Source organism: Dendronephthya gigantea, unplaced genomic scaffold (genome assembly GCF_004324835.1).
Source record: "Dendronephthya gigantea isolate DGI-Jeju-01 unplaced genomic scaffold, DenGig_1.0 000070F, whole genome shotgun sequence".
Taxonomy (NCBI): Eukaryota; Metazoa; Cnidaria; class Anthozoa; order Malacalcyonacea; family Nephtheidae; genus Dendronephthya; species Dendronephthya gigantea.
This window is the reverse complement of record NW_021163080.1, coordinates 269,473-292,344: the sequence shown is the minus strand read 5'-3', so window position 1 is coordinate 292,344 and position 22,872 is coordinate 269,473. Positions and strand designations below refer to the sequence as shown.

General features: G+C 36.0%; 2 protein-coding genes and 1 long non-coding RNA gene across 3 annotated transcripts; all 3 read right to left on the bottom strand.

Moving 5' to 3' along the window:
- Positions 1-1,293: 1,293 nt before the first annotated feature.
- On the bottom strand, positions 1,294-8,736 carry LOC114531250 (solute carrier organic anion transporter family member 4A1-like). Its single transcript, XM_028552890.1, has 9 exons — positions 8,438-8,736; positions 6,402-6,593; positions 5,584-5,948; positions 4,561-4,963; positions 3,874-4,051; positions 3,023-3,197; positions 2,658-2,827; positions 2,080-2,294; positions 1,294-1,596 (listed from the first exon to the last, which is right to left on the bottom strand). The coding sequence occupies exons 1-9, from the start codon at positions 8,601-8,603 to the stop codon at positions 1,475-1,477; spliced, it is 1,986 nt and encodes a 661-aa protein (XP_028408691.1). The 5' UTR covers positions 8,604-8,736; the 3' UTR covers positions 1,294-1,474.
- Positions 8,737-9,529: 793 nt separating this feature from the next.
- On the bottom strand, positions 9,530-21,788 carry LOC114531266 (solute carrier organic anion transporter family member 4A1-like). Its single transcript, XM_028552905.1, has 9 exons — positions 21,667-21,788; positions 16,455-16,646; positions 13,091-13,455; positions 12,367-12,769; positions 11,914-12,091; positions 11,641-11,815; positions 10,899-11,068; positions 9,997-10,211; positions 9,530-9,667 (listed from the first exon to the last, which is right to left on the bottom strand). Exons 1-9 carry the CDS (start codon positions 21,770-21,772, stop codon positions 9,546-9,548), a joined length of 1,926 nt encoding a protein of 641 aa, XP_028408706.1. The 5' UTR covers positions 21,773-21,788; the 3' UTR covers positions 9,530-9,545.
- LOC114531323 lies at positions 15,032-16,054 on the bottom strand. The gene is made up of 2 exons (XR_003687841.1): positions 15,824-16,054; positions 15,032-15,166 (listed from the first exon to the last, which is right to left on the bottom strand). It is a non-coding gene; the product is annotated as an uncharacterized LOC114531323 (long non-coding RNA).
- Positions 21,789-22,872: the final 1,084 nt, after the last annotated feature.

Sequence of the window (22,872 nt, the reverse complement as noted above, 5' to 3'; positions counted from 1 at the left end):
ATATTTAATATATTACACTGCGGGTCTTGTTGTAAACATTACTTATAAAACTTACAAAACTGAAAAAATGGCCTTTGCCCTTGACGTAGGCTGTTATTGTCTGGCACAGTACAAACATTTTTCTTTGGTATTGGCATTTTTCCAGTCAGAAGGAAGTGTGTTGTATAATTGAACATGTTATTTAAAGTAGGCCTGGCGCAGAACTTTAAACTTTATGACTGAAATGTTATCATATCCAATTGATGTTAAAGAACCTTCGCCCGCCAACGGAACAACGTAAAAACGTGACACTATACTAAGAGTGTCAGAAATATATCTTCGAACGTTTTGCCACTTGAGTCTCAGAATTCGAATTTTTTTCCAAATGATCCTTCTGGAACATTTTCTTCCCAGTATTTCCAGTAATTTAAAGAACATATATATTTTTGTCTGCACAGTCAGCGTACCTATTTATAAAGCGATCCGAAAAGTTCAAAGCCATTTTATACCTGGCTGCATGTCGTCGAAGCAATTCCGAAAGTTTTCACCCCAAACTCTTTCTCTAGGTTGTGACCTACGATAATTTCTATGTAATGATGGCCTGGGCGTTTTTTATCACGCCACCTTTTCTGTGCTGTACTAAAATACGAACGTTGTAACAATTAGCTATATATAATTCGTTAAATCGGCATGTGCTCTAGTACATTACCATTATTTTATCCAAAAAGTGTCATTTTCTATTTCAGTTGCATGCCTCTAATTTCAGTGCTAAGAAAACAGAGCTGGTGATCACCGGTCTCTGAGATTGCCGGCACCTCCTTATTGGGCTTGTAGTTGAAACGTTACGGAAGCGATAAATGAAATTTAATTTTTCTAACGTTACTTCTATTATGATCAGTATTAACATACTGTTCTACAAGGCTAGATGAATCTCCTAACTTAATTAGGGATATATAAAAGTTCTTTCAGAAAAGGACATATATCATTAAAACCCGTTAAAACAAATTTCTCATCATTTAGAGACAAATTTCTTACCATAAAAAAGGGACGAATCAGAACACGCGGGTTCTCAGGCGGCCACTAATCAGGTCTCTTCTTCAGTCAATTGGTTTACCAAATATAGACATGCATGCTGTAGTGTATTTTAAGCAAATAGGAAAATCGTTGATATAAGTTCGATAAAATAGATATAATTTAAACAGATCAAGATACGTCGTATTCCTGATACCGTATATTTTCAGTTCAGCCAATAGGTATCCTGGAGGGTCAACTGCGTTTTGAAATCAAAAAGACGTAATATAAGCAGGTCAGTCGGAAACAAAGTGACTATACGTTTCAAGAGTTTCGTGGTGATTAAGGGGGAATGTTAAATTTTCCCGAAAATGCGACCTCATGCAGCGAGCTGTCTACTGCTCTTGGCTAACGTTAACGCAAAGACTAAATATTAAAATAAAGATTTATCAGGTAAAGCATATTTATTTATAGCATCATCACGCTACATCACAGTGTCAAAACTTGATATGCCTTCTTCGTTGGTGTTTCCATGAACAGTGCTGTCGGGAGTTTCCTGAGGATGATAAAGAAGCCAAGAAAGCACAAGACACGCTGATGATATACCTAAAAATAAAAATTATTGCCATTCATATGTGACATGGTAAACATAAAAAATCTTGGCTTTTGTAACTGCGGTTGTTAAATGTTTCTGACGATTCACAAGCAAAGATCTCTCGAATCCCAGAAAGCAGTGCAATAATTTGTAGAAACATGTAATTTTCTGAAACAATATCGTTTCGTCATCGTATCGTTTGTGAGAAAACAGTGCACTAATCACGTTGCAGCCAAGCATGCAAATAAGTTTTAAATAAACTTAAATAAGTTTTAAGTGATAAAAAATTGCAGGGATAAAAAAACACATGACCTTGCAGGGATAAAAAAACACATGACCTTGCAAGTTTTTTTATTGTTTCTCATTTATAACAATATGGTGAAATGTATTTTATCATATTGCATGTCATACAATTTGATAAATTGTACAATTTTATCAAAACATACAATTTTATCAAAATGTATCACAAAAAGCGCAACTTCTAACGTTCTTACCAATTGTTATTACTCCAAAGATACATATATTTCTTCCAGCAAGATCAACATCGTAATCAAAACACCTTCCTCTCTTTCCACATAGATCTTGCCATAGTCGGCAGCAAATGTCCAATAAATAACCAATAATTATTGGACCTGGAATTAAGCCGATTGTCTTCACCATAACATATTGTATTCCCATTGCGAAAGCTCTTTTGTCTTCCGGAACGCACCTGCAATTAAGAGAGTACGTACGGAGACATGATATATTACACATATATAGTCACAGTGTTTCCGTGCATTTAAATATGTTTATAGTGAAGGAGGAGTAGACAAAATTTATATAAATCAGTATACAATCTCGTTTAACTAATTGTTACTCAGCCTCTTTGCTCTTATATTAGTGAATATATCTTTAATATATAACTTTAATTTGACTGTTTAAAAAATGATTCAAAATCATAGAAATATTCACATGTGAAATTACAAATTATTCAATAATTTTATTTTTAAAATGTACTTTTATTATCAGCACCCAAATAATTTTTTTACATCGATCCGGGGTATGGAGGGTGGTCGCCCTGGTTGCCTGTTACCTGAGAACAACAGTTTGCGATGGAACGGCGGCTGTGAAGCGTAAAAACATCGTAAGAGCGATGAGAAATAGAAAAATGGCCATATTTTCACAATTCCGATCACAGTAACCTTGTATTGCAGTATCTGTTTTGGTAGGACCAGGATGAATGCAAGAACAACTCCCAAACGTCTATTAAAACACAAAACGTTCGAAAATATTTACTCCATATAGCACTGAAAACAATAATCCGTATACCACGATAATCGCAAAAGCCTGAATTAATTTTCATCTACTGACCACAAGTAACGTTCAGTGGTAATATTATAATTCTTCTTTTTCGTTAACTTCGGCAGAAAATGATAAGAAACCATGTGATTCACTCACCTTATTGTTATATTTAGCAGAACAACCTGCATAGCATGGGTTTGCATAGACAATATTGTCAGAGCCACACACGGGTATGAAATGGTCTATTTTGCAGCTACAGTTAATATTACACTGAGAGATGAGTTCATCGTTGCCGTAACTTGTAAGTGCATGAAAACGGGACATGTTTATTCTAGAAGTAAATAAAATTTGTACACATGTATGGAGTGATAGCTTTGCATGAATTTGGAAAGCTAGTTTTGAGTTTGGAAAGAATGCTACTAACGTATGTGGAATATCTTTAAATAACATAGTATTGCCATATTCAATGAACACAAATTTACTATTTCTTATTGTCAAGGACGCGCGAACTGCACTGTGACATAAAGTACATTATCTACGCCATACTACGTCTTCACCTTGACCTACGTGTAAGTTTTTACGCGAAAGAGCACGCTTTAGTCTCGAAAAAAATAAAACAAAAACGTACATTACTGTCCAGAAATAACCTGAAAAAACCCCCGGTTAACCTAGGTTAAACCTTGGTCTTATCGCGGTTCAACCGAGCGAGGTCATCAGACCGAGGTCGAACCGCGGTGAGACGGAGGTTTAACTTGGGCCTAACTCGGTCTGATGATGTTTTCGGTATGATTATTGTGTTGTCGTTCTTCGCTGTTCATAACATTCCGTTCGGAAGCGAACGGCAACCGCGGTCTTATTTTTTCCCTTTCGCCGGTCGTCCGCGGTTTCTATCGGTCGATCGCAACCGAGCCGCGATCGAACCGCAGCCGAATAGCAACCGCGGTGTTAGGTTATTTCTGGACAAGTGGACAGTACTGTAGCTATCAAGTCTTCCGCCGATATCTTACCTATCTGTGTAGACAGTTGAAACTCCAGCCATGTCAACATTCAAACAACCTGGTATCAGTATTGCAAACGGTGCTATGATTGTGGTTATCTGAGAAACGGCTGTGTAGAGAGCTGATTTTTTACAGACACTTTTCACTGAAAACTTCCGAACCACAAAGGAACCTAACAAAACACCAGCTAAATAATAGAAAGAAAATTCTTATTAAAGAAGCCAGAGACGCACATTTACTTTACGCAAAATACGTTATGTTGTAATTTTTACACCCAAATTTAGTTTATTATTTGTGGGCATGGTGCGTTATATAGAATTATAGAATGTTAATTTAGTCTAAACCTCGATATTGAAACTGTATTATTTTGTACTTCCCTGCATGCAAGATAGACGCATAAGAAATTTAATTTACATGTAATTTATGGGAGTCCAAATTCCTCTAAGAAGCATGTTCTTCAAGTAAGATGCAGAAAAACCCGAAAGTAGTTTTAGCCTCTGATTAGTATAGATGATCATCTATAAGACTTGATACCTCAAAAAAAATTATGGATGATTCCCTGTAGGCTGTAGGCTATAGTAAAAACTCCGCCAGTTTTACTCTCCCAGTATTTCACTCATTCAACACCTCACCTCCTAAGGATTGTTTCATTAATTAAATTGTTGTTTCATTATTCATTGACGTGTTAAAACATACCCACTGTTGTTGGCGTAAGAATTGCTGATATCAGAAATCCATTGCTTACAGGATCTAAGTCAAACTTTAATTGAAGTATTTTTCCCAGAAAGGGAACCAAAGCGCCGATGAAAGTGAAGGAAACGGACAGTCCAAAAGAATTGAAAGTGAACGTCCAATTTAAAATTAGAGATTTCATCTCGGGAATTATTTCTTTAAACCTTGCTTTATTTCTGCTGCTTTTTCGTCGCAAATTCCCTTCGCGTATGTGTTTTTCACGTCTTTCTTTTGCTCCGGGTAACGAGCTGGGAAAACCCGATATAATAATCGCTAGCAACCAAAATAGTAAACCAAAGACAAGGAATCCTAACCACCATGCTCCTATCCAACGATGATCTTTTGGTGTAAGATTCAATCCATCTGGCTATAGATTTACAAAAAATACACCTTTTCAATATTTGAAATTCTATCAAGAAAAGGTTCAGATGGAAATTTCAGCAGAACATTTTTTCCAATATTGTATCAATTTGCACGGTTATAAACAGAGGTTATTTTATAAAACTTTCCATTTTATAGTTGCTTTAAGATCCAACATGTGTTGTTGGAGCACGAAAACTCAATTTTTAGAATTGCCTATCATAGGTTTTAGAACTACCCATTTTAGGTTTTAGAACTACCCATTTTCCAATTAGAACTACCCATTTTGGAAAATGGGAGATCTTAGGATGACCCTGCGGTTTTAAGCAAAATATTGGAAATGGTATAAAAATGACATTTTCATCTATTGTTAAAAATGTTTCAAAACAATATCCATTGTATTGTGTATGATTTATGCCCTAAAAATAGCAACTCATGGCTTTAATATCTGTTCCTGGTCCATAGTCTTATATTAGTGATACGATGTATTACAAAAATCCTAAGAAGACCTAAGGAATTATCTGCTGGTAATGATTTAGTAAATAAAGAATATGTAAGGAATGCCATTGCTATTCAATTCAGCGATGATGGAAATTAAGTGTTTCAATAGGCGTAATAATTATTTACCTGTTTAATATCAACATAAACGCTAAGGAATTGTCCGCCTAGCAATATTCCAATTCCTGGTCCAATGAATGCGCTGAGGTACCAAAGACCAAGATACACAGGCATCTGCTTCGGTTCAACGTTCTCATCCAAATAAGAAGGGACCAGTGAATACAATGGACAGATACCAGCACCATGGATAAACTGTGCGATAATAAATATCAACATATAATACCACATGGCTCCACCAGTATTATCGTCACAAGGCTCCGATTGAGACGTTTTGTTGGACAATAAGCACAATCCAGTTTTACTTTCTCGAAAGTCAGGGACGTGATATGGTCCAATCATGAGATGAGGAACAGTGAATAAAAGTACGCCAAAACCTAGGTTAAAATGGAATAATCGTTCACCCAGCCCAGGAATAGATAAAAGATAGACAGATGTCCATCTGAGTTATAAAATTGTCTCAGAGCAGCCATCTTGCTGGCAACTGTTGATTGCGTGATATTCGTCATTTTCATGACACCATTGCTTTTATGCTCTCTAATTTATATCAATTAAAAGCCAACAAATTACAACTAAAACGGCAGAATTAATAAATTAATTTACAGGCAGCCATCAATTAATCTAAATGTTTGAGCGTTCGAGCAAACGTTTTCAAAAAAATAAATAGTCAACCGCAGGAAACCTATAATGATTATAAATCCTTCATAGGTACACCTGTAATCCCCTATTGCGTTCTCAATTGTATTATTCGTATTCAGAAAATATTCAGGGTCTCAATAAGTTAGCCTATCTTGACAATTTTATAGTTTTTCCAAGCAGTGGTATCTCACCTGCAACGACCGCCCCTCCCCCAACCCACTTGATCTTGTTGCCATAGTCACCATAGAAACTGATAAAAACGACAAAGAGAAGGGCGGCGATGTCATTAGCGGCTGCAATAATCCCCAGTCCTTTACTGGATAGGCTAAATCTCTTCTCAATACTTGGTAGGATAAGAACAGGTAAACCGTTCATCGATATTGCTGAAATGAACGGTTAAAGTTAATCCCCAAGTTCCTGTGTAACAGATTCCGGTGTTGGTAAACTCGAAATCGGCACTCGGTTGCACAGAGGCCAAGAAGCATTTAACGACCAAATGATTCAATATACATAGCTTTATCTGAATTTCAAAAATTAGTGGACTTTTTCGGTCACCTTGTGCTGACTGTATACTGTATATACTCTATACCGGTATTTTCATTACGAAGGTCGACCATAGCATATACTGGTGTATTCGACCTTAACTGATTTTAACACATTCCGGCGTATTCCTTAGTCACTATTTTTTATTACCAAGGTCGAGTTCACCATATTCTAGTATATTTGACCCTCAGTATTTTTTATCACCAAGGTGGAATATTCAATATACCGGAATATTCGGCCTTAACTTTTTTGCATTACCAGGGTCGAATATACCATATTCCGGTATACTCGACCTTCACTGAGTATGCCACGTACGGACTACAGGGTGAAGAAACTGACACTATGGAAATGATTTCATTGTTGTTAAGGTGCTCTTAAACTACACAAAAATGAATTTTATTTTTTTTCGAAATATTCACATGGGAATAAATGCAAAGACATACAAAATTGGTAAATAAGCCCACAACTTTCTCATTTCGTCAGTGTTAAAAAAGGTTTTTAAGAAGGAGTTTAAATTATCTAGAGCAAAAATGTTTTATTTAAAGTGGGGACTTTTTGTCCAGCTACGGGATTTAAATTTTTCTGTCAGGACTTTGAAATATTCATACAAACGTTGCAATGTCATTCGCTGTTAATGCTATCGACTATTGAGTAAACTCGAGTCCGTACGTACATGTTTATGATTATAATAAGCTTCTATCCGCCAATTTCAATTATTCTTGCTTCCTTTATAACGGTTCTTGTTGTAAATTGCAAGCATCTACTTTGTAATAACAATTCTTAATAAAAGTTCACAACATCAGTCATCAAATGGGCTGTTAGGGACGTCACTGATTTTTAAAACCGCGCAATGAGGCCTAGGGAATAGGCTGCGCAAGAACGGGAAAGGAAATATATTCATATATTCTTGTTCACATGCAGGAAAGGACATTTTGATTAATTTGACGTTACGCGTATTTGGCCTACATGACACCTGATACGTGTATGTTTACATCGTGCCATTAACAATAATCTAAGGCCCCGTTCAGTATTACGCTATGGTTGAGAAACAATACAATTATACTTTATGCTGCATATTGTATCCGAATAACATGGTTGCATGTAATGCATGAAATTCTAGTAATCATAATGGTTTTTCAAGCATTAGTGCAAACCCTTTACTACGGCATAATTTACTACGGTGTAGTGTTTCATTAACGCATTCACCGTTTTTATATATAAAACGTTGGTCGTTATAGACTCGATAGGCGTTGCACTCGAAACGAGGCGCTATGTATGCAGAAAATTAGTATTAATTCTCCCGAGCTGGTAAGACATGGTTGCAACTTCGCATCATTAGTTCACTCTTTCATTTTAAAAGGGGTTGACACCCCGACATTCAATTAAAGTGCTTGGAATGTTCGAAATGCTTGCATTCGTGAGTACTCTTTAGATTTGATATGAGAAATCTTCAAGGTTCCAATCGTGTTTCAATGAAATCAGACATAAGGTCGTACGGAAATTGCCAATTAGCTACATTTACAACCGACTGTACATGTAAGAGCTAGCTATACAGGCTATTTAATGCATATATACTCTTTGTACGCGATTGCAATCCTATGTCGGTTGATTGAACTTGTCCATATGTTGCCCATATATTACACGACAATTTTGCAAGATTACTGATTAAATCGTCGTAACTCACCTGCGCCTAACGTATATAACATGATGACGACAAGAAAGCATTTTGAATTGGCCAAGAAATTTAGGCATCCTGGTCTAAATTTCCCCCAGCCAAATTTTGACGTTATTCCGTGATGACTTGGTTGCTGTTCTTGCTGGGAAATGGTTTTGCGCATTTGATATGCCATGATCAAGACACTGCAGCAGTGCAGCTCACATGAATGTAATATTAAAGATCAAGTCTATCACACAAGGGCATTAATATATTCCCTTTCTTTTTATCACAGTATTTGTTTTGCCGGTGACCCAGGAAACACCTGGAACGATTCAGGTGAATGACTGAATGTAACCCGAGAACGTTTTTTGGGCTTCCGCTTGTTGGATACAAAAAAGCATTTCAGCAGCCGATTGTCCAGTAGACGATCGGTGAAAGTGAGGTTGACAAGAGACTTCTTGGGGAACATAAACAAAAAGCTTGTTTGCGAATTCCCATGTAAACGCTCTCTGCTTTATATCGATACGACAGGTATAGCACTAGCAGTAAACTGCATTCTTCGGTCTGCACTGGCAAATATTCTATTTCATTTTCCCCACCTTAATCATCATACAATAGTGAGCTTAAGCATGTGACGCTTTTGACAACACAAACGGCACGAGTAACGTGAAAAGACTGGGTCAAGGATTGTGATTGGTGAAAAACAAAAACTTTATTTCCGGTTAACGTACGTGTTGTCAAAAACGTCACTTGCTTGAGCTCACTAATAAAAAATTTAGTCTATTAATTATAGCGGAGATAATTTAACATAGCGTGAGATAACTTTTAGGTATTGAAAGGACTATATATAACGAAACTCCTAGAAGTCATGTAGTCATGCATCCTTACAATAATAGAGTATGCTATATATATAGCTCCTTACAAGAATAGCAGTTTTGTTTCAGAAGGACTTATTTTAATACCTCAAAATCATGTCATGTTTCGTGAATCTTGGGTTCATCCCTAATCATTTTGGACATTTTTGAAAAGCTTCTTATCAGGTATATATATATATATATATATACGTGTTATGATTTAGCTGACCTATATATAATTTGTTCTCAAAAGAAAAATTAAAGTATAGAGTATAATTACACTACATTATAGTTTCACAACTTGATTTGCCTTCTGCTTTCTTGTTTTCTATAACAGTGCTATCGAGACTTTCTTTAGGATGATATAAGAGCCACGAAAGCACAAAGAACACTGACGATATACCTTGAAGTAGAAATTATTGCTAAGACTTGTTTAAAAAGATCAGAAATGTAAATTTGTTGTATTTTTTGCTAGCAAACTGTGTTCCTATAGGTATAAAACATGACGATGGAACAATACCAGAGGTAAAATTTGCAAAGTATGCAATTTCGCATATTTATTCAGGGGTTATATGGGGATAGGACTGTCAAAAGAAGTAGACAAACAACTAAATTTTGAGAAAAATTATAATTTATGCAATTTAAGCCCTTGCAGTGGTGTGATTTGTTTTAATTTCGCTATATTTTTTAGCTTAATGTACCCTAAAATAACGGTTGGTAATTGTTCCCTACCCATTGATATTGCTCCAAAGATACAAATATTTCTTCCAGCAAGATCAACATCGTAGTCGAAACATCTTCCTCTCTGATCACAGAGATCTTGCCACAATCGGCAGCAAAGGTCCAATAGATGACCAAAGATTATTGGACCTGGAATTAATGCAATTGCCTTCGCCATAATATATTGTATTCCCATTGCAAAAGCTCTTTTGTCTTCTGGAACGCACCTTCAAGGAAGTGATGCAGGGGAAATAGCATTAGAAATAACATGTTGTAAGCGCGCATTGAAAGACAAGGAAGACAAATTAACAGAATTTACATGAATCCAAATGTATAAAAATTAATCTTGTTTGTGAAATATTTTATATGGAAATATTAGTATATCTACTAGTATTCTGTGTTTTTTTGGCCACACTACTATTACATTGTGTAAAATAGGTCGGCGTTTCAAAGTATTTGTTTTGAAATGAAACGAAATGAGAAGTTAAGTTTTAGTTTCGATCGATGATATATATATCCGATTTTTTCGTGTATAGAAATGTTATCTCTCGATATTTATTGTTACCTGCTTTAATTGATTTTCAGAAAACCAGTGACATTTATTTAAATTGAATTTTTGCTCAAAAGCAAAGTTTGGACTGAAATTTAACCTTTTCGAATCTTTATTAGCACGTCAGGATAATTTTTGGGGTTTTTTTATCTCTTTAAAAAAATCTGAAAACACAAAAGTCTAGCTCTCTATGATCTTGATTTAAAATAGAAATTTTCAAAATAAGTATTTTGCTCTCAATATGAGGCCTGCTTGCATAACACAGGAAGGGTTAATTTTCACTTTTAACTCAAAAGGGTCAAAACTCTGGGCACCTGTTCGGGAGTGGTATCGACCTATCTGAATTTACAGAACGATCTATTACCTAAGAACAACAGTTTGCATTGGAATAAAGGACGAAAACCGTATTAATGAAGTGACAGCGATGACCAATAGAAAGATGGCCAGATTCTTACAATCACGATCGCAGTAACCTTGTATTGCTGTATCCGTATTGGTAGGACCAGCAAATATACACGAGCAACTGCCAAATGTCTATTGAAACACAAAGAATAACGTGTCATATAGCCGTGAAAAAAAGTTTGAAAAAGTCTCATGCCGATGTTGTCATATCGGTAGGTAGTGAAATTATGAGAATGGAAGAGACTGGAAGGGATGAAATGGAGGTACGAATAAGCTGGAAATGTCGCACCTAAAAGTGCCTGAGGCGATATTCTTCATCTTCGTATTTATCTACACATATTTCAGAGGAGAGAGGCTAGAGGAATGAAATAATCACAAGCATGTATACATGATATCCTTATAATTATGACTCCGCCCTGGACATTATTACCAAGCGAACAAACAACGTTCTCCGTCAGTCTAACTTAATTGCATTAGAGAGTTGAGGATATCCTGGTTATTCATAATATTACTTAAAGTTGACATGAAATCTGTTTGTGATTCCCTTCATGCAATCCGCTATCGTACCCACACTTTAGAAAAATGTAGATTTTTACTTTTCAAACAACGTTTAGAGTAGAGCTAAGTGTGATCTTGGTAATGTTCTTCCTTCTTTTTTAACTACTACATAAAATTTTAACACTATAATTATGTGCTCTACCCACCTTATTGTTGTATTTAGCGGAACAACCAGCATAGCAGGGATTTGCATAAACAATATTGTCAGAGCCACACACGGGTATGAACTTATCTATTCTGCAGCTACAGTTGAAGTTACACTGAGAAATGAGTTTATCGCCCCTGTGACCTGTCAATGCTGAGCCACGGGAGATATTCGTTCTAGATGAAATGAGAATAGATTAATTAAAACTCGAAAAAATCATAGAGATGTTTGGTTATATAACGTATCCTATCCTGATGTATCCCATGACGCTTACCTATCTCGATAGACAGTTGAAACTCCTGCCATGTTGACATTTAAACATCCTGGGATTAGTATAGCAAATGGCATTGCGATTGTGAATATCTGTGAGATTGCTGTGTAGAGAGCGGATTTTTTACATACACTTTTCACTGAAAACTGTCGAGCAATGAATGAACCAATCAAAACACCAACTATTTGTAGTAAGAAAAGAAGGTCGCATTGAAGAAACACAGCAGAAGTTTCGCATTCAGGGGAACCGGGGGGTTGGAAAATTATTTACAACACAAATACGCGAACATCGCAAAGTTATAACGAATCCGCAGGAATAATATTCATTTTTTCTTTACGATCGGAAAGATAGATCAGACATATAAGTCCATCTACTGACAGAAATACTTATCGTGTAAGATGCAAGCATTTAGGCTCTTATCTCGGCCTTTATTACAATTAGTGTTTTCATTCATACCCACTGTTGTCGGCGTGAGAATTGCTGATATCAGATATCCATTGGTCACTGGATCTAAGTCAAACTTTAGCTGCATTATTTTCCCCAAAAATGGAGTTAAAGCGGTGACGAAAGTGGCCGCAAAACATAATCCGAAAGAATTAAAAAGGAATGTCCGATTTAAAATTAGAGACTTCAGCTCAGGAATTAATTCTTTAAACTTTGCTTCCTTTTTACCGCCCTTTTTCTGCAAATTCCCTTCCCGTATGTGTCTTTCGCGTCTTTCCCTTGCTCCAGGTAACGAGATGGGAAAACCGGATATAATTATTGCCAGAAGAAGAAATAGTAAACCAAAGACAATGAATCCTAACCACCACGCTCCTATCCAGCGATGATCCTTTGGCGTGAGATTTGATCCACTTGGCTATGGATTCACATAAAATTAAAATTTTCGATGGTGCATTAAAGCCCCCTAACGTTTAGAAAAAATTTAGATTGAATAAATCCCCTAAAAAATTCCTTTGGTGGACCTTTAGTAAAGTAGTAAAATATTCTTCGGAAAAACGTAACCAACAAAAATAACAGAACTTGCTTTGGTTTGGTGCACGTTTTCCTGGGTAAAAGCGACCATTCCACTCATAAATGGTGGAAATTTGTTTCCAAAATTTATTGATGTAATGTGATTTAATTACGCATAGATATATATATAATGCCAGCCATGATAACAAATTACTCTATCAATCACCTGTTTGACGTCAACATAGATGCTGAGAAATTGCCCGCCTAGGAATATTCCAATTCCTGGTCCAATGAATGCGCAGAGGTACCAAAGACCAAGATAAACAGGCATTTGCTTTAGTTCAACATTTTCATCCAAATAAGATGGGACCAGCGAATACAATGGACAGATACCAGCACCATGGATAAATTGTGCGATAAGGAATATCATCATATAGTACCACATCGCTTCACCACTATTCTGGTCACAAGACTCCGATAAAGACGTTTTGTTGGTCAATAAACACATTCCAGATTTACTTCCTTGGAAATCAGGAACGTTATATGGTCCAATGATGAGATGAGGGAGAGTGAATAAAAGTACTCCGAAACCTATAGATTGAGATGGAACAAACGTACACTACACTTAAATTTTTCTCACGCCACAGCCAAAAATGGGTACCCGTACCGAATGTCATTCGTGCTCGGCCGTTGTATTATATTGCATGAGCATGCACGGATAAAATTCGGTACGGATATATCTGTTTCTGCCGTGCCACATGAATTTTAATAGTTAACAGATTAATCTAGAAGGGGGAAGTTAAAAAATTTGCATATCACTATTGCCGTGCCAAAAGATTGAATTTGGTGTAAACCAGGCTTCTGATAAGTATGCCAGTAAATAGCTTTATATTGAACTCGTATAGTGGCTGTCGAAGATTTAAAATCCGACACCAACTAGTAAACTACTAACCATTCAAAATGAGAGTAACCGAACTTATTTTCGAGTAAAATGCGTGAATAGGTAAAATATCGGCAATATTGAATCGCCATTGGTACCATAACAACGGCAATGACGTCATGCTTATGGACAATCTCTGACTGTTAGACTCACTGAGCTATATAATAATTCCTGGAGGACCGGCTCCTAATGTTTTTTTCTCAAAAAGTGAAGCAAAAAACATGGCGGACTTCGCCCTTCTGCGCTTGCGCAGAAGCTTTGCTGACGCCACATGGTCCCCTTTGCCCATGGTAATTACCACTGACCAGGCTCAAATATGAGCCCGCTACAAGAGAATGCTCCCCCCTGGTTTTGATGAATATTTTTGTTTTTGCCGTGAAACCTTCTTGTTTTGTATTTTTCGATTTATTTTTCTGCTACAAAGGCTTGCAATAAGGCGTTTATTTCAGTTATGTAGGAGTCGTTGACGCTGTTTTGCCAATGCCAGAAATAATAAATATTAAAACGCAAAAAAAATTGTGGACGAAGGATTTTTATACGATTAGCTGACGGGTTATTTTATTTATTTATTTTCATTATTCATACATATTTTCTGTGTAAAATTTTTAAAATACTTGAATATTTTTCGAGTCTTGTCGGAAATTTCGATTATCTTTCGGATATCAATCGCCGACTAAAGGTTACCGGCAGAAAATATGTGGTTATATGATGTTTTCCTTAGAACATCATGCTTATGCTTATCAGCCCATGCATAACTCAAGGAAACAAAGGCCAAACCTCATGCAAAATGCTGGGTGGCTGATTAGTAATAGTATTTCAAGATATATTCGCATAGGATATTTTAATTTAGGTCATTATAGCTATAAGTTACCCATATCTTAAGTACTGTATCCCAAGTAATGCACTTTCAAATGGTTCCCTGCTTGACTCAAGAATTTGAGTGGAATCATATTCCAGATAATGCAAAGAAAGGCTATGGTAAATAACAAAAGTTTGATTATATATGGTACCAAGAAGATTATGGTACTAGTTGTGCTATCAACAAATGTCTTACTGAATTAATGAAAATGCAACTAAGCCTATTCATTCCTCCATTAGTCTATAATCTATTAACCTTCAATTCCTGATTAGCCCTATGATAATATTCCTTGTAATGGTAGGGAGGGTAAAACTTTCCAGAAAATTATAAAAGTTGCAGCAAATTGAAAACAAACTGCTCAGTCAATGCATGTCTGTATAAATTTATTTTTCATTTAGATAACTATTGTAACTATAACTAACAAAGTCAACATGGTAAAATTAACAGTTTAATGTTCCAATAATTTGCAAAAAGCCATCCCCAAATTTCATAACCTCTTTATCCTAAAAAAGAGAGATCAGACCAAGTTTAACTGTACTCAACAGAGTACACCCTGAGGACAGAACCAGAGAGGAGTAGAAATCATTGCAAATTAACAAGCTTGAATCAAGCTTGTAGCTTGATTAACAAGGTGCAAGATGCCAAGAAAGTCTATAAAGCCATGACTTGGCAAACAAGATAGCATACTGGACTTTTAACAAACACTGTTGAAATCTAACAGTGAAATATTTTGTATCAGCACTCACACAGTCATCACGATTAATGTTTTAAATTCATCTAAAATAGACTAAGGATCAATAGAGAGACTAGTAGATTTACTGGGAGAATTGAATATTGATTTATCTTAATTGTTTGAATGAAAATACTCATGAATTGGCATTAAATATGAGTGAAAGCTCCAGTGCCTGACATTTTCAAATCCCATATTAAAGAGTTCTAATAAAAAAAACAACATAGCCAAAACTTAAAAGATCAGTTATTGATCCTTTTTCATAAAATATAGTTTTTCATAGCGTAACTAAGTCATGTACCATTGATCAAAAAGGCTGAAGCATATTTGCCGTTTTTAACATTAATTTTAAAGGAATTACTGCAACAGACGCTTTGGTAGTTGTCTATACCAAAGGCGAAAAACGAAAATGTTGTGAAAACCGGCTTACCTGAGGTAAAAATTAATATCCCGATAGATGAATTAGGCCATTCACAGCATCATAAGTAGAGCAAGAAACCACTTCTCCATATAACTTGTTGAACAGTGAAAAAGAGACTTTAGATGAAATGCGGAGAAAATATATGCCGAAAACAATACCGAAAACCGAAAATATTTTCATAAAAATCGGGAGGGTGATGGACACGTTTTTGACTTTGTATCGCGGTATGTCAGTGGTAATTACCATGGGCAAAGGGGACCATGTGGCGTCAGCAAACGCCGAAATCCGCCATGTTTTTTGCTTCACTTTCTGGCCAGGAGCCGGTCCTCCAGGAATTATTATATAGCTCAGTGGTTAGACTGCTTGTGAACATATCTGGAAAATTTCATTTTCTTCAGCAAGAAATCCCTGCCAAAATTTTGAAACCTAAATCATTAGCTTAAAATTTTCCTAAAATTGTGGGGAGCCACCTTAATTATGCCAGGGCGTTTATATATATACAAAAGCATATAAGGGCGCTTATATACGTATATAAAGGCGCTATATTTTGCTTCCAGAAATCAATTTATGCGCTTCTGAAAACTGAAAATTCGCGTCGCGTTGCCGCATCGCGTCCCGTCTGCGTCGATCTATACGATACCTGCAACACATGCTCCTCCTCCAACCCACTTGATCTTGTTGCCATAGTCACCATAAAAACTGATAAAAGCAACGAAGAGAAGGGCGGCGATGTCATTAGCAGCCGAAATCATCCCCAGTTCTTTACTCGATAAACTGAATCTCTTTTCAATACTTGGTAAGATTAGGACAGGCAAACCGTTCATCGATACACCTAAAAATGTGTTTATTTTTCAAAGGTGTCCACTTTTCTGGGTCACCGAAGAGCAATTATACTGCCAAGCTATTCAAAATGAAACAATAGATGAACTCTATAGCGTCCGGTCTTTTTGTTACGGTTGATGTAGCGTAAAAATTCGGCAAAGGCTAAAGATTATTTCGCAGGAGCAAGAGAGGCCACAAACTGTGTGATTTTGTGCCTTGAGATTGGCCTTGATTTGGTGGTAGAGCTATTTTTACATACAACTAACACGCTTCGCGAGGTAGTCACATGCATGGGATAGAGAAAAAGAATCAAGGTATATGTAGTGCTGATGTTTCTTCTTGGTGTTGTATTGTTGAGCAATTCTTCAATGTATTGTCTTTATGGTATTAAATGCTGTAGTGAACTGAATTTCAGTATAGGGATCATGTTGAATTGACTTATATATAATGTATGCTTCTTTGCAGATTGGTTGGTCAGTACTGGCATGGTATTGATTACTTGGCGTTATATTTGGAAACGGAAAGCGGAAAGTACGTATGCATTCTTCTGTTATATTTCTAGCAAATATTGTTCGGCGGCTCTCTTGTCACCTGGGCTGTATTAGCCTTGACATGCATAGCCTATCGTTGCGTTATGCGGGTTCACCAAACCATGTCATATCCATGTCAAACATTTCAATTGCTAACTTAGTTGATTTAATAACAACTGAGATATTTAATAAAAAGTACGTTCTGTGCATGGGGAAAATTCGTTTCAAGGAAAAACAAAATCGAAAATATTGCTTCATATAGCGTCGAAACCACGTGTTCCGCGCATGGCTTTGCATGATGACATAACTATAACACTGCATAAATTACAATCTCGCAAACTACGCACTTGTGCTGGTAAATCTAATCAAGGCCGTAGCTAGATTGGGGGGTGTATATTCATATATTCATGTTTATTACTGTAGGAGCAAAAGCGTACATACGAAATCAGTCGGGCATAAGACGAATAGTTATATGAATATACACCCCCCCGAATTAAGCTTCTAGCTACGGCCCTGAACCTAATGTAGGTTCGGAACTGCTAGTCATGTTTATATGCTTATCATAAGAAACTTACGGTACTGAGTATACCACGGGAAATTTAGGTAATTAGATTATGCATGCATGGTAAAGGCTGCTTTCCACTTACGCGTTTTTTATACGCACGTACACGTACGGAAAATTTTAAATGCTATTAAATTTTTAAAATTTAACATCCAGGTCAAATAATGCATACTAAAATATGCAGAAAACTATGTTCCTTCGATTTATTCACAGAAATTATAGTCTTAGAAATACAAATGGCAAACTATTCGTTCCTAAACCTAAAACTGACTATCTTAAACGCTCCTTCAGTTTTAGTGGAGCTTCAATATGGAATAGCTTGCCTGAGCCCTTGCGTCTCTCTGAATCTCTTTCTTCATTTAAAAGATCTCTAAGAATTAATTGTAATTCTATTTAGCTTAATCCGACCCCCACACGGCAACCTGGTAGAACAGTAGTTTTTATATATCGTTACATAATTTATATACTATAGTTTAGAGTAATTTATCATCTTTACATGTATTTTACTGAATGGTTTACCGTGTTTTAAATAAAGGCGATGTATGTATGTATGTATCAGGATTTAGACTCTACGTGCGTGTACGTGCGTATATGAAAAACGCGTAAGTGGAAAACAGCCTAAAGCATGTTTAAAAAACACACCTTTAAAAAAGACTAAGTGAATGAATCGAGGTAACTTAGTTTTCTGCATATTTTAGTATGCATTAGTTGACCTAGATGTTAAATAATAAAAATTTAAAAGCATTTAAAATTTTCCGTACGTTTACGTGCGTATAAAAGACGTGTAAGTGGAAAGCAGCCTTTAAGGTATGCTGTAGCACCCTGGGGAGGATAGTTGAGGTATACTGACACGGTAAAGAGCTAAAGACCTACGAGCGAAGAATAAGGCAAGACTAAGGAGTTGAGTAAAGTTACGGAAAAACATCTGTATGATAGTTCCATTCTATATTCGTATTTGTAGTGCGCTTTTCGCATATTGTTAGTCTCTTTTGGGTTTGGTACAGTTTAAGTTCGGTTTAGGACAGTCACGCTATATTGATTTAGGTTTATGTATTTGTTCTATTTAGTTGAACCATGTTTCACGTTTCACGTTTTATGTCTTTATGTTTTATGGGTTAAATATATATACGGATTATAAACGTTTATGATCTATCATTGTCGTAGCCGTTGGCAGAGGTGCATGTATATATCTACCCATTCTACGTGCGTTTGAACTATTTCCTCACCTCAATTGTGCCCACACTCACACATAACTTTATATATAGCTATATACAATATCTGGACCATTGTTTGCGTTTAATAGTGCATATTAGAGCTCACATCCAATATCGCACATGATTTGTATAAAACTTGGTTTAGCGAAACTAGCACTAGACTATGCCAGAGTTGGTTGATTGTTATTAGCGGGCCTTTGATTTTTTATTTCAGACAAAAAAAAATATTATAATATTTAGATAATCCGGCAATCAAGTTCAGTTTCAGTTTTTTTTCAGTTCAATAACATACAAGTGATATGTAAGACTTTTTAGTCTATTGCTGTTAAAACATGCAGTCACAATTATAATCTAAAGTACCTCAATTAAGAAAGTAAACGGCTAATGATAACGATTGATTATACACGGTAAGTTCGACTTTATTTATCGCCAAGTTAAGCGCATATCTGTGCACTCAGAGGTCACGCACACGCGGCACTTGTGAACTGAATTATCTTGTCTGCGGAGACCAAATTGAAATATTCTGTCAGCCTCGTGTTTAAAATCCAATTATCGAAGTTATTGGGTATTATTTTTTTTATCACACGTGACAAGTATATATGCCATGTGTGCGCTGAAGAAATAAATCATCTGGCATGAAATATCTAATGACACTTCGAAAAATGGAACGATTGAAAGCAGGGCAAATTTGTAAGACTAACTTGTAGATAAGTGGCGGGAATACCCGCGCATTTAACCTCACGCAAGACTCGTAATTTGAAAGGCCATTTGAAATCTTCTCGAAAACCTTCGTTTCATCCGTTGTACCGATGAAAAAGAACAAAGAAAAGCAAAATTAGTTCGCCTCAGACAAATAATCCTCAATTTCGTTCTCCACGTTTAGTTTTTTTATTTGATTCAAGATATCATTTGAATATTTCTTGTAGCATTATTAGTTAACATTTTTTCAACGACTGCTCGCGTTTATCACGAAAGATAAAACGTGTTTGATAATTGCGTTTTCGATACGATGTGACGGAATGTCAAAATTAGATCCCGCAGTCTAGCAATGCGTGTAGATCAAAATTTTCGTACACTGGTGAACTTAGCACGCACACATGTCACTCGTGGGAATTGTCAACTTCACATATTCCTAGTCTGGTGAGAAAAATTTGGGGTATTCTGTCATTCGTGTCGTTAGATTGAGCTTGAATGATAAAATATTCAATTTGGTCCCTGTAGACTAGGAGGTGACAATTGTCACGAGTGACATCTGTGCGTGCAATACGTTAACCAGTTTGCGCCAGACTAAACATAATTATAGGTGCTACTTCTCCACTTCATGTATGTGACCTTAATTCAATTAATTCCACTTAAATTCCATAGATCATCACGTATTTAGCGAATACCTCCAAAAAAATGAACATAGGTAAAAAAATATTCAAAACCTATATTAGTATACAAGTTTTAATCAGTACAAGTACTTGGCGTGTATATATATACAAGGTTTTTGGATATTTTCGATATTTGAATTATAGTGATTTCTGCAAACCGACAGGCTAAAATAATGCGACTAATGTTTACAAAATACTACTTTTTCAAGCTTTAATTCCATAAGTTGTTTGCATGTTGCGCGGCACCATGCAACAACTTAAAAGACTTTCAATTTTGAAAATATATGATAAAAAATTGTCTAAACCGTAATAGCATTTTTGACATTACAGCGGAAAAGAAAAAAATAGATTGTGTAATGTAAAATGACTGAACACATCATCATGATTGTATAAACTCTGCCAACCAAAACTCAAAAATATGCCAAAACGCAAAATCTGGATCATGATTTTAATACCTGTTCTGAACTATACCAAAAAATGTCCCCTCTCATTGAAATCAAGCCTTTGTTAGAATCTGATTACCTGTATTATGATAAACCTAATTAGAAAGACGCTTTATTTGAATGCCTCAACCTGATACCTATGCTATTTACACACTACTGCGTTCATCGTGCATTCAAATTCCAACAAAAGCTTCAGTAGGGTGGACTTTTTTAGGACACCCTGTATATTAACCATTTGTTGGCACTTGATTTGGTGTCGGTATAGCTTGGCTTTGTGAAAGTATGTTTGTACCTGCGCTACCCTGTGTAACATATTAGATAATTTTGCAAAACGTAACAGATTTCTTAATTTCTTAAGGAACACAGCTGAGTGAAACTATATAAGTAGTAACTTTGATCGCGATCAGTATCATTATTATGCGTATTTTTTTGCTATGATTTTCTTTTCTCGTGTATTACGAATTCCAGAAGCGGTAGCAAGAATCGGGGCGCGGAAATCACAGTATATAATGATATATGCATGTTCATGCGCTGTATGTGCACCACATGAAAGAATCTGCGTAATATATTATACTTGCTCACTTCCCTACATGAGTGGCCACCCTGCTGTTCACAATAGAAATTCTTTTGGTATACTTGTATTCGGGAAATTCTTTTAGATTGAATAACAGAAATTTAATTTCTTTCATTGAATAAAATTGGATAATTATGGCGTGAGATTAAATATTAAATTGTACTGTAAATACGTAAATTTACCAAGTCATTATAAACTCGGTAAGCGCATGCAAGAATAAACGCAAAATATTCATTATCATGGCCATGTTAGCTAATTGCATACTAAACTTATTCAAATTTTTATTTTTGATCTAAAGCGAAATAAAAATCAATGATCGATTGTTTACACTAACCTGCGCCTATGGTGTATAACATGATAACAACAAGGAAGCATTTTGAATCGGCTAAAAAATTTAAACACCTTGGTCTAAATTTTCCCCAGCCAAACGTCGAGGACATTCCATGATCACTTGGTTGCTGTTCTGCAGGCATTTGCTTTTGCTCGTTTGATAGATCATGATCAGTATAACCGCCGTTTGAGTCCATGGGAGAATTATTAGGAAATGGTACTTTATATTAGGACGTCCTATTTGCGTATCATCGCAGTATCTACCGTTTGTCGTTCAGTGAACTCATAAATAGCTGGAACGATTGGCAGATTGTAACCGGAGAACTTTTAAATCGTGTTTCCACATGCTTTTTGGCACTTCACTAGATGCAGGTAAATTCTAGAGGTTTAAAGGGGCTTAATTTCGAGTGGAATCATACACACTTCAAACTGAAGCCAGGAACAGTGAGTCAACTATAGGTCCCCGGCAGGAATCGAGCCTAGGTTTTTGCGATGCGGGTGTAATGCTCTTGCCCCAGAGCTACAGAGGTAGCTGACAAGAGTAAGCGTGGTTAATGTATATATGATGGTAATTCCGTGTTTCCACATGTTCGATTAAACCCGATAAAAACAGAAATCCATGAGTTTAGATTGGGGAAGAAAAAAGAAAATAAATTGCTGTATGTGCATTTGCATAAAGTGCGATGAGATATTTATTTAGAAATTGTATAGCCCATTCGCCTAAATTCTCTTATGCATTGGATTTATACCTGATGATATCATACGGGGATGCAGAATTGGGTTCAACAAGGTTAATCATGCATATGCCCAAAACAATGAAAATCACAGAAAATATCGTGTTAATTTTTCTTATTTAATTGTCATCATTTTTACTGATTAAGTCTCGCGAAATTAGCGGTGTATTCGCCCTCAGAGTGTGAAATGGTTGTCATTTTGCTTCATCAGAAATCCAAAGATAAGAAGATTTTTAAATTTGATTTGACGTGATGAAGGTGCTTTTTCAACCTGCTTCCCGCGTTTTCTTTCCGGCCTGTATTTTGGTCAGAGGTTTGTCCGCATTTGAACCAATCAAAGTCGCACACTATTATTACATGTCATCCTATTAGTACATATTATTAGCACAGAGAACGGAGCGAAGTAAAATGACTCAAAATATGAATCACGCCAATTTCATCTAATTGACGCAATTTCCGCTTATATCGTTATGTTA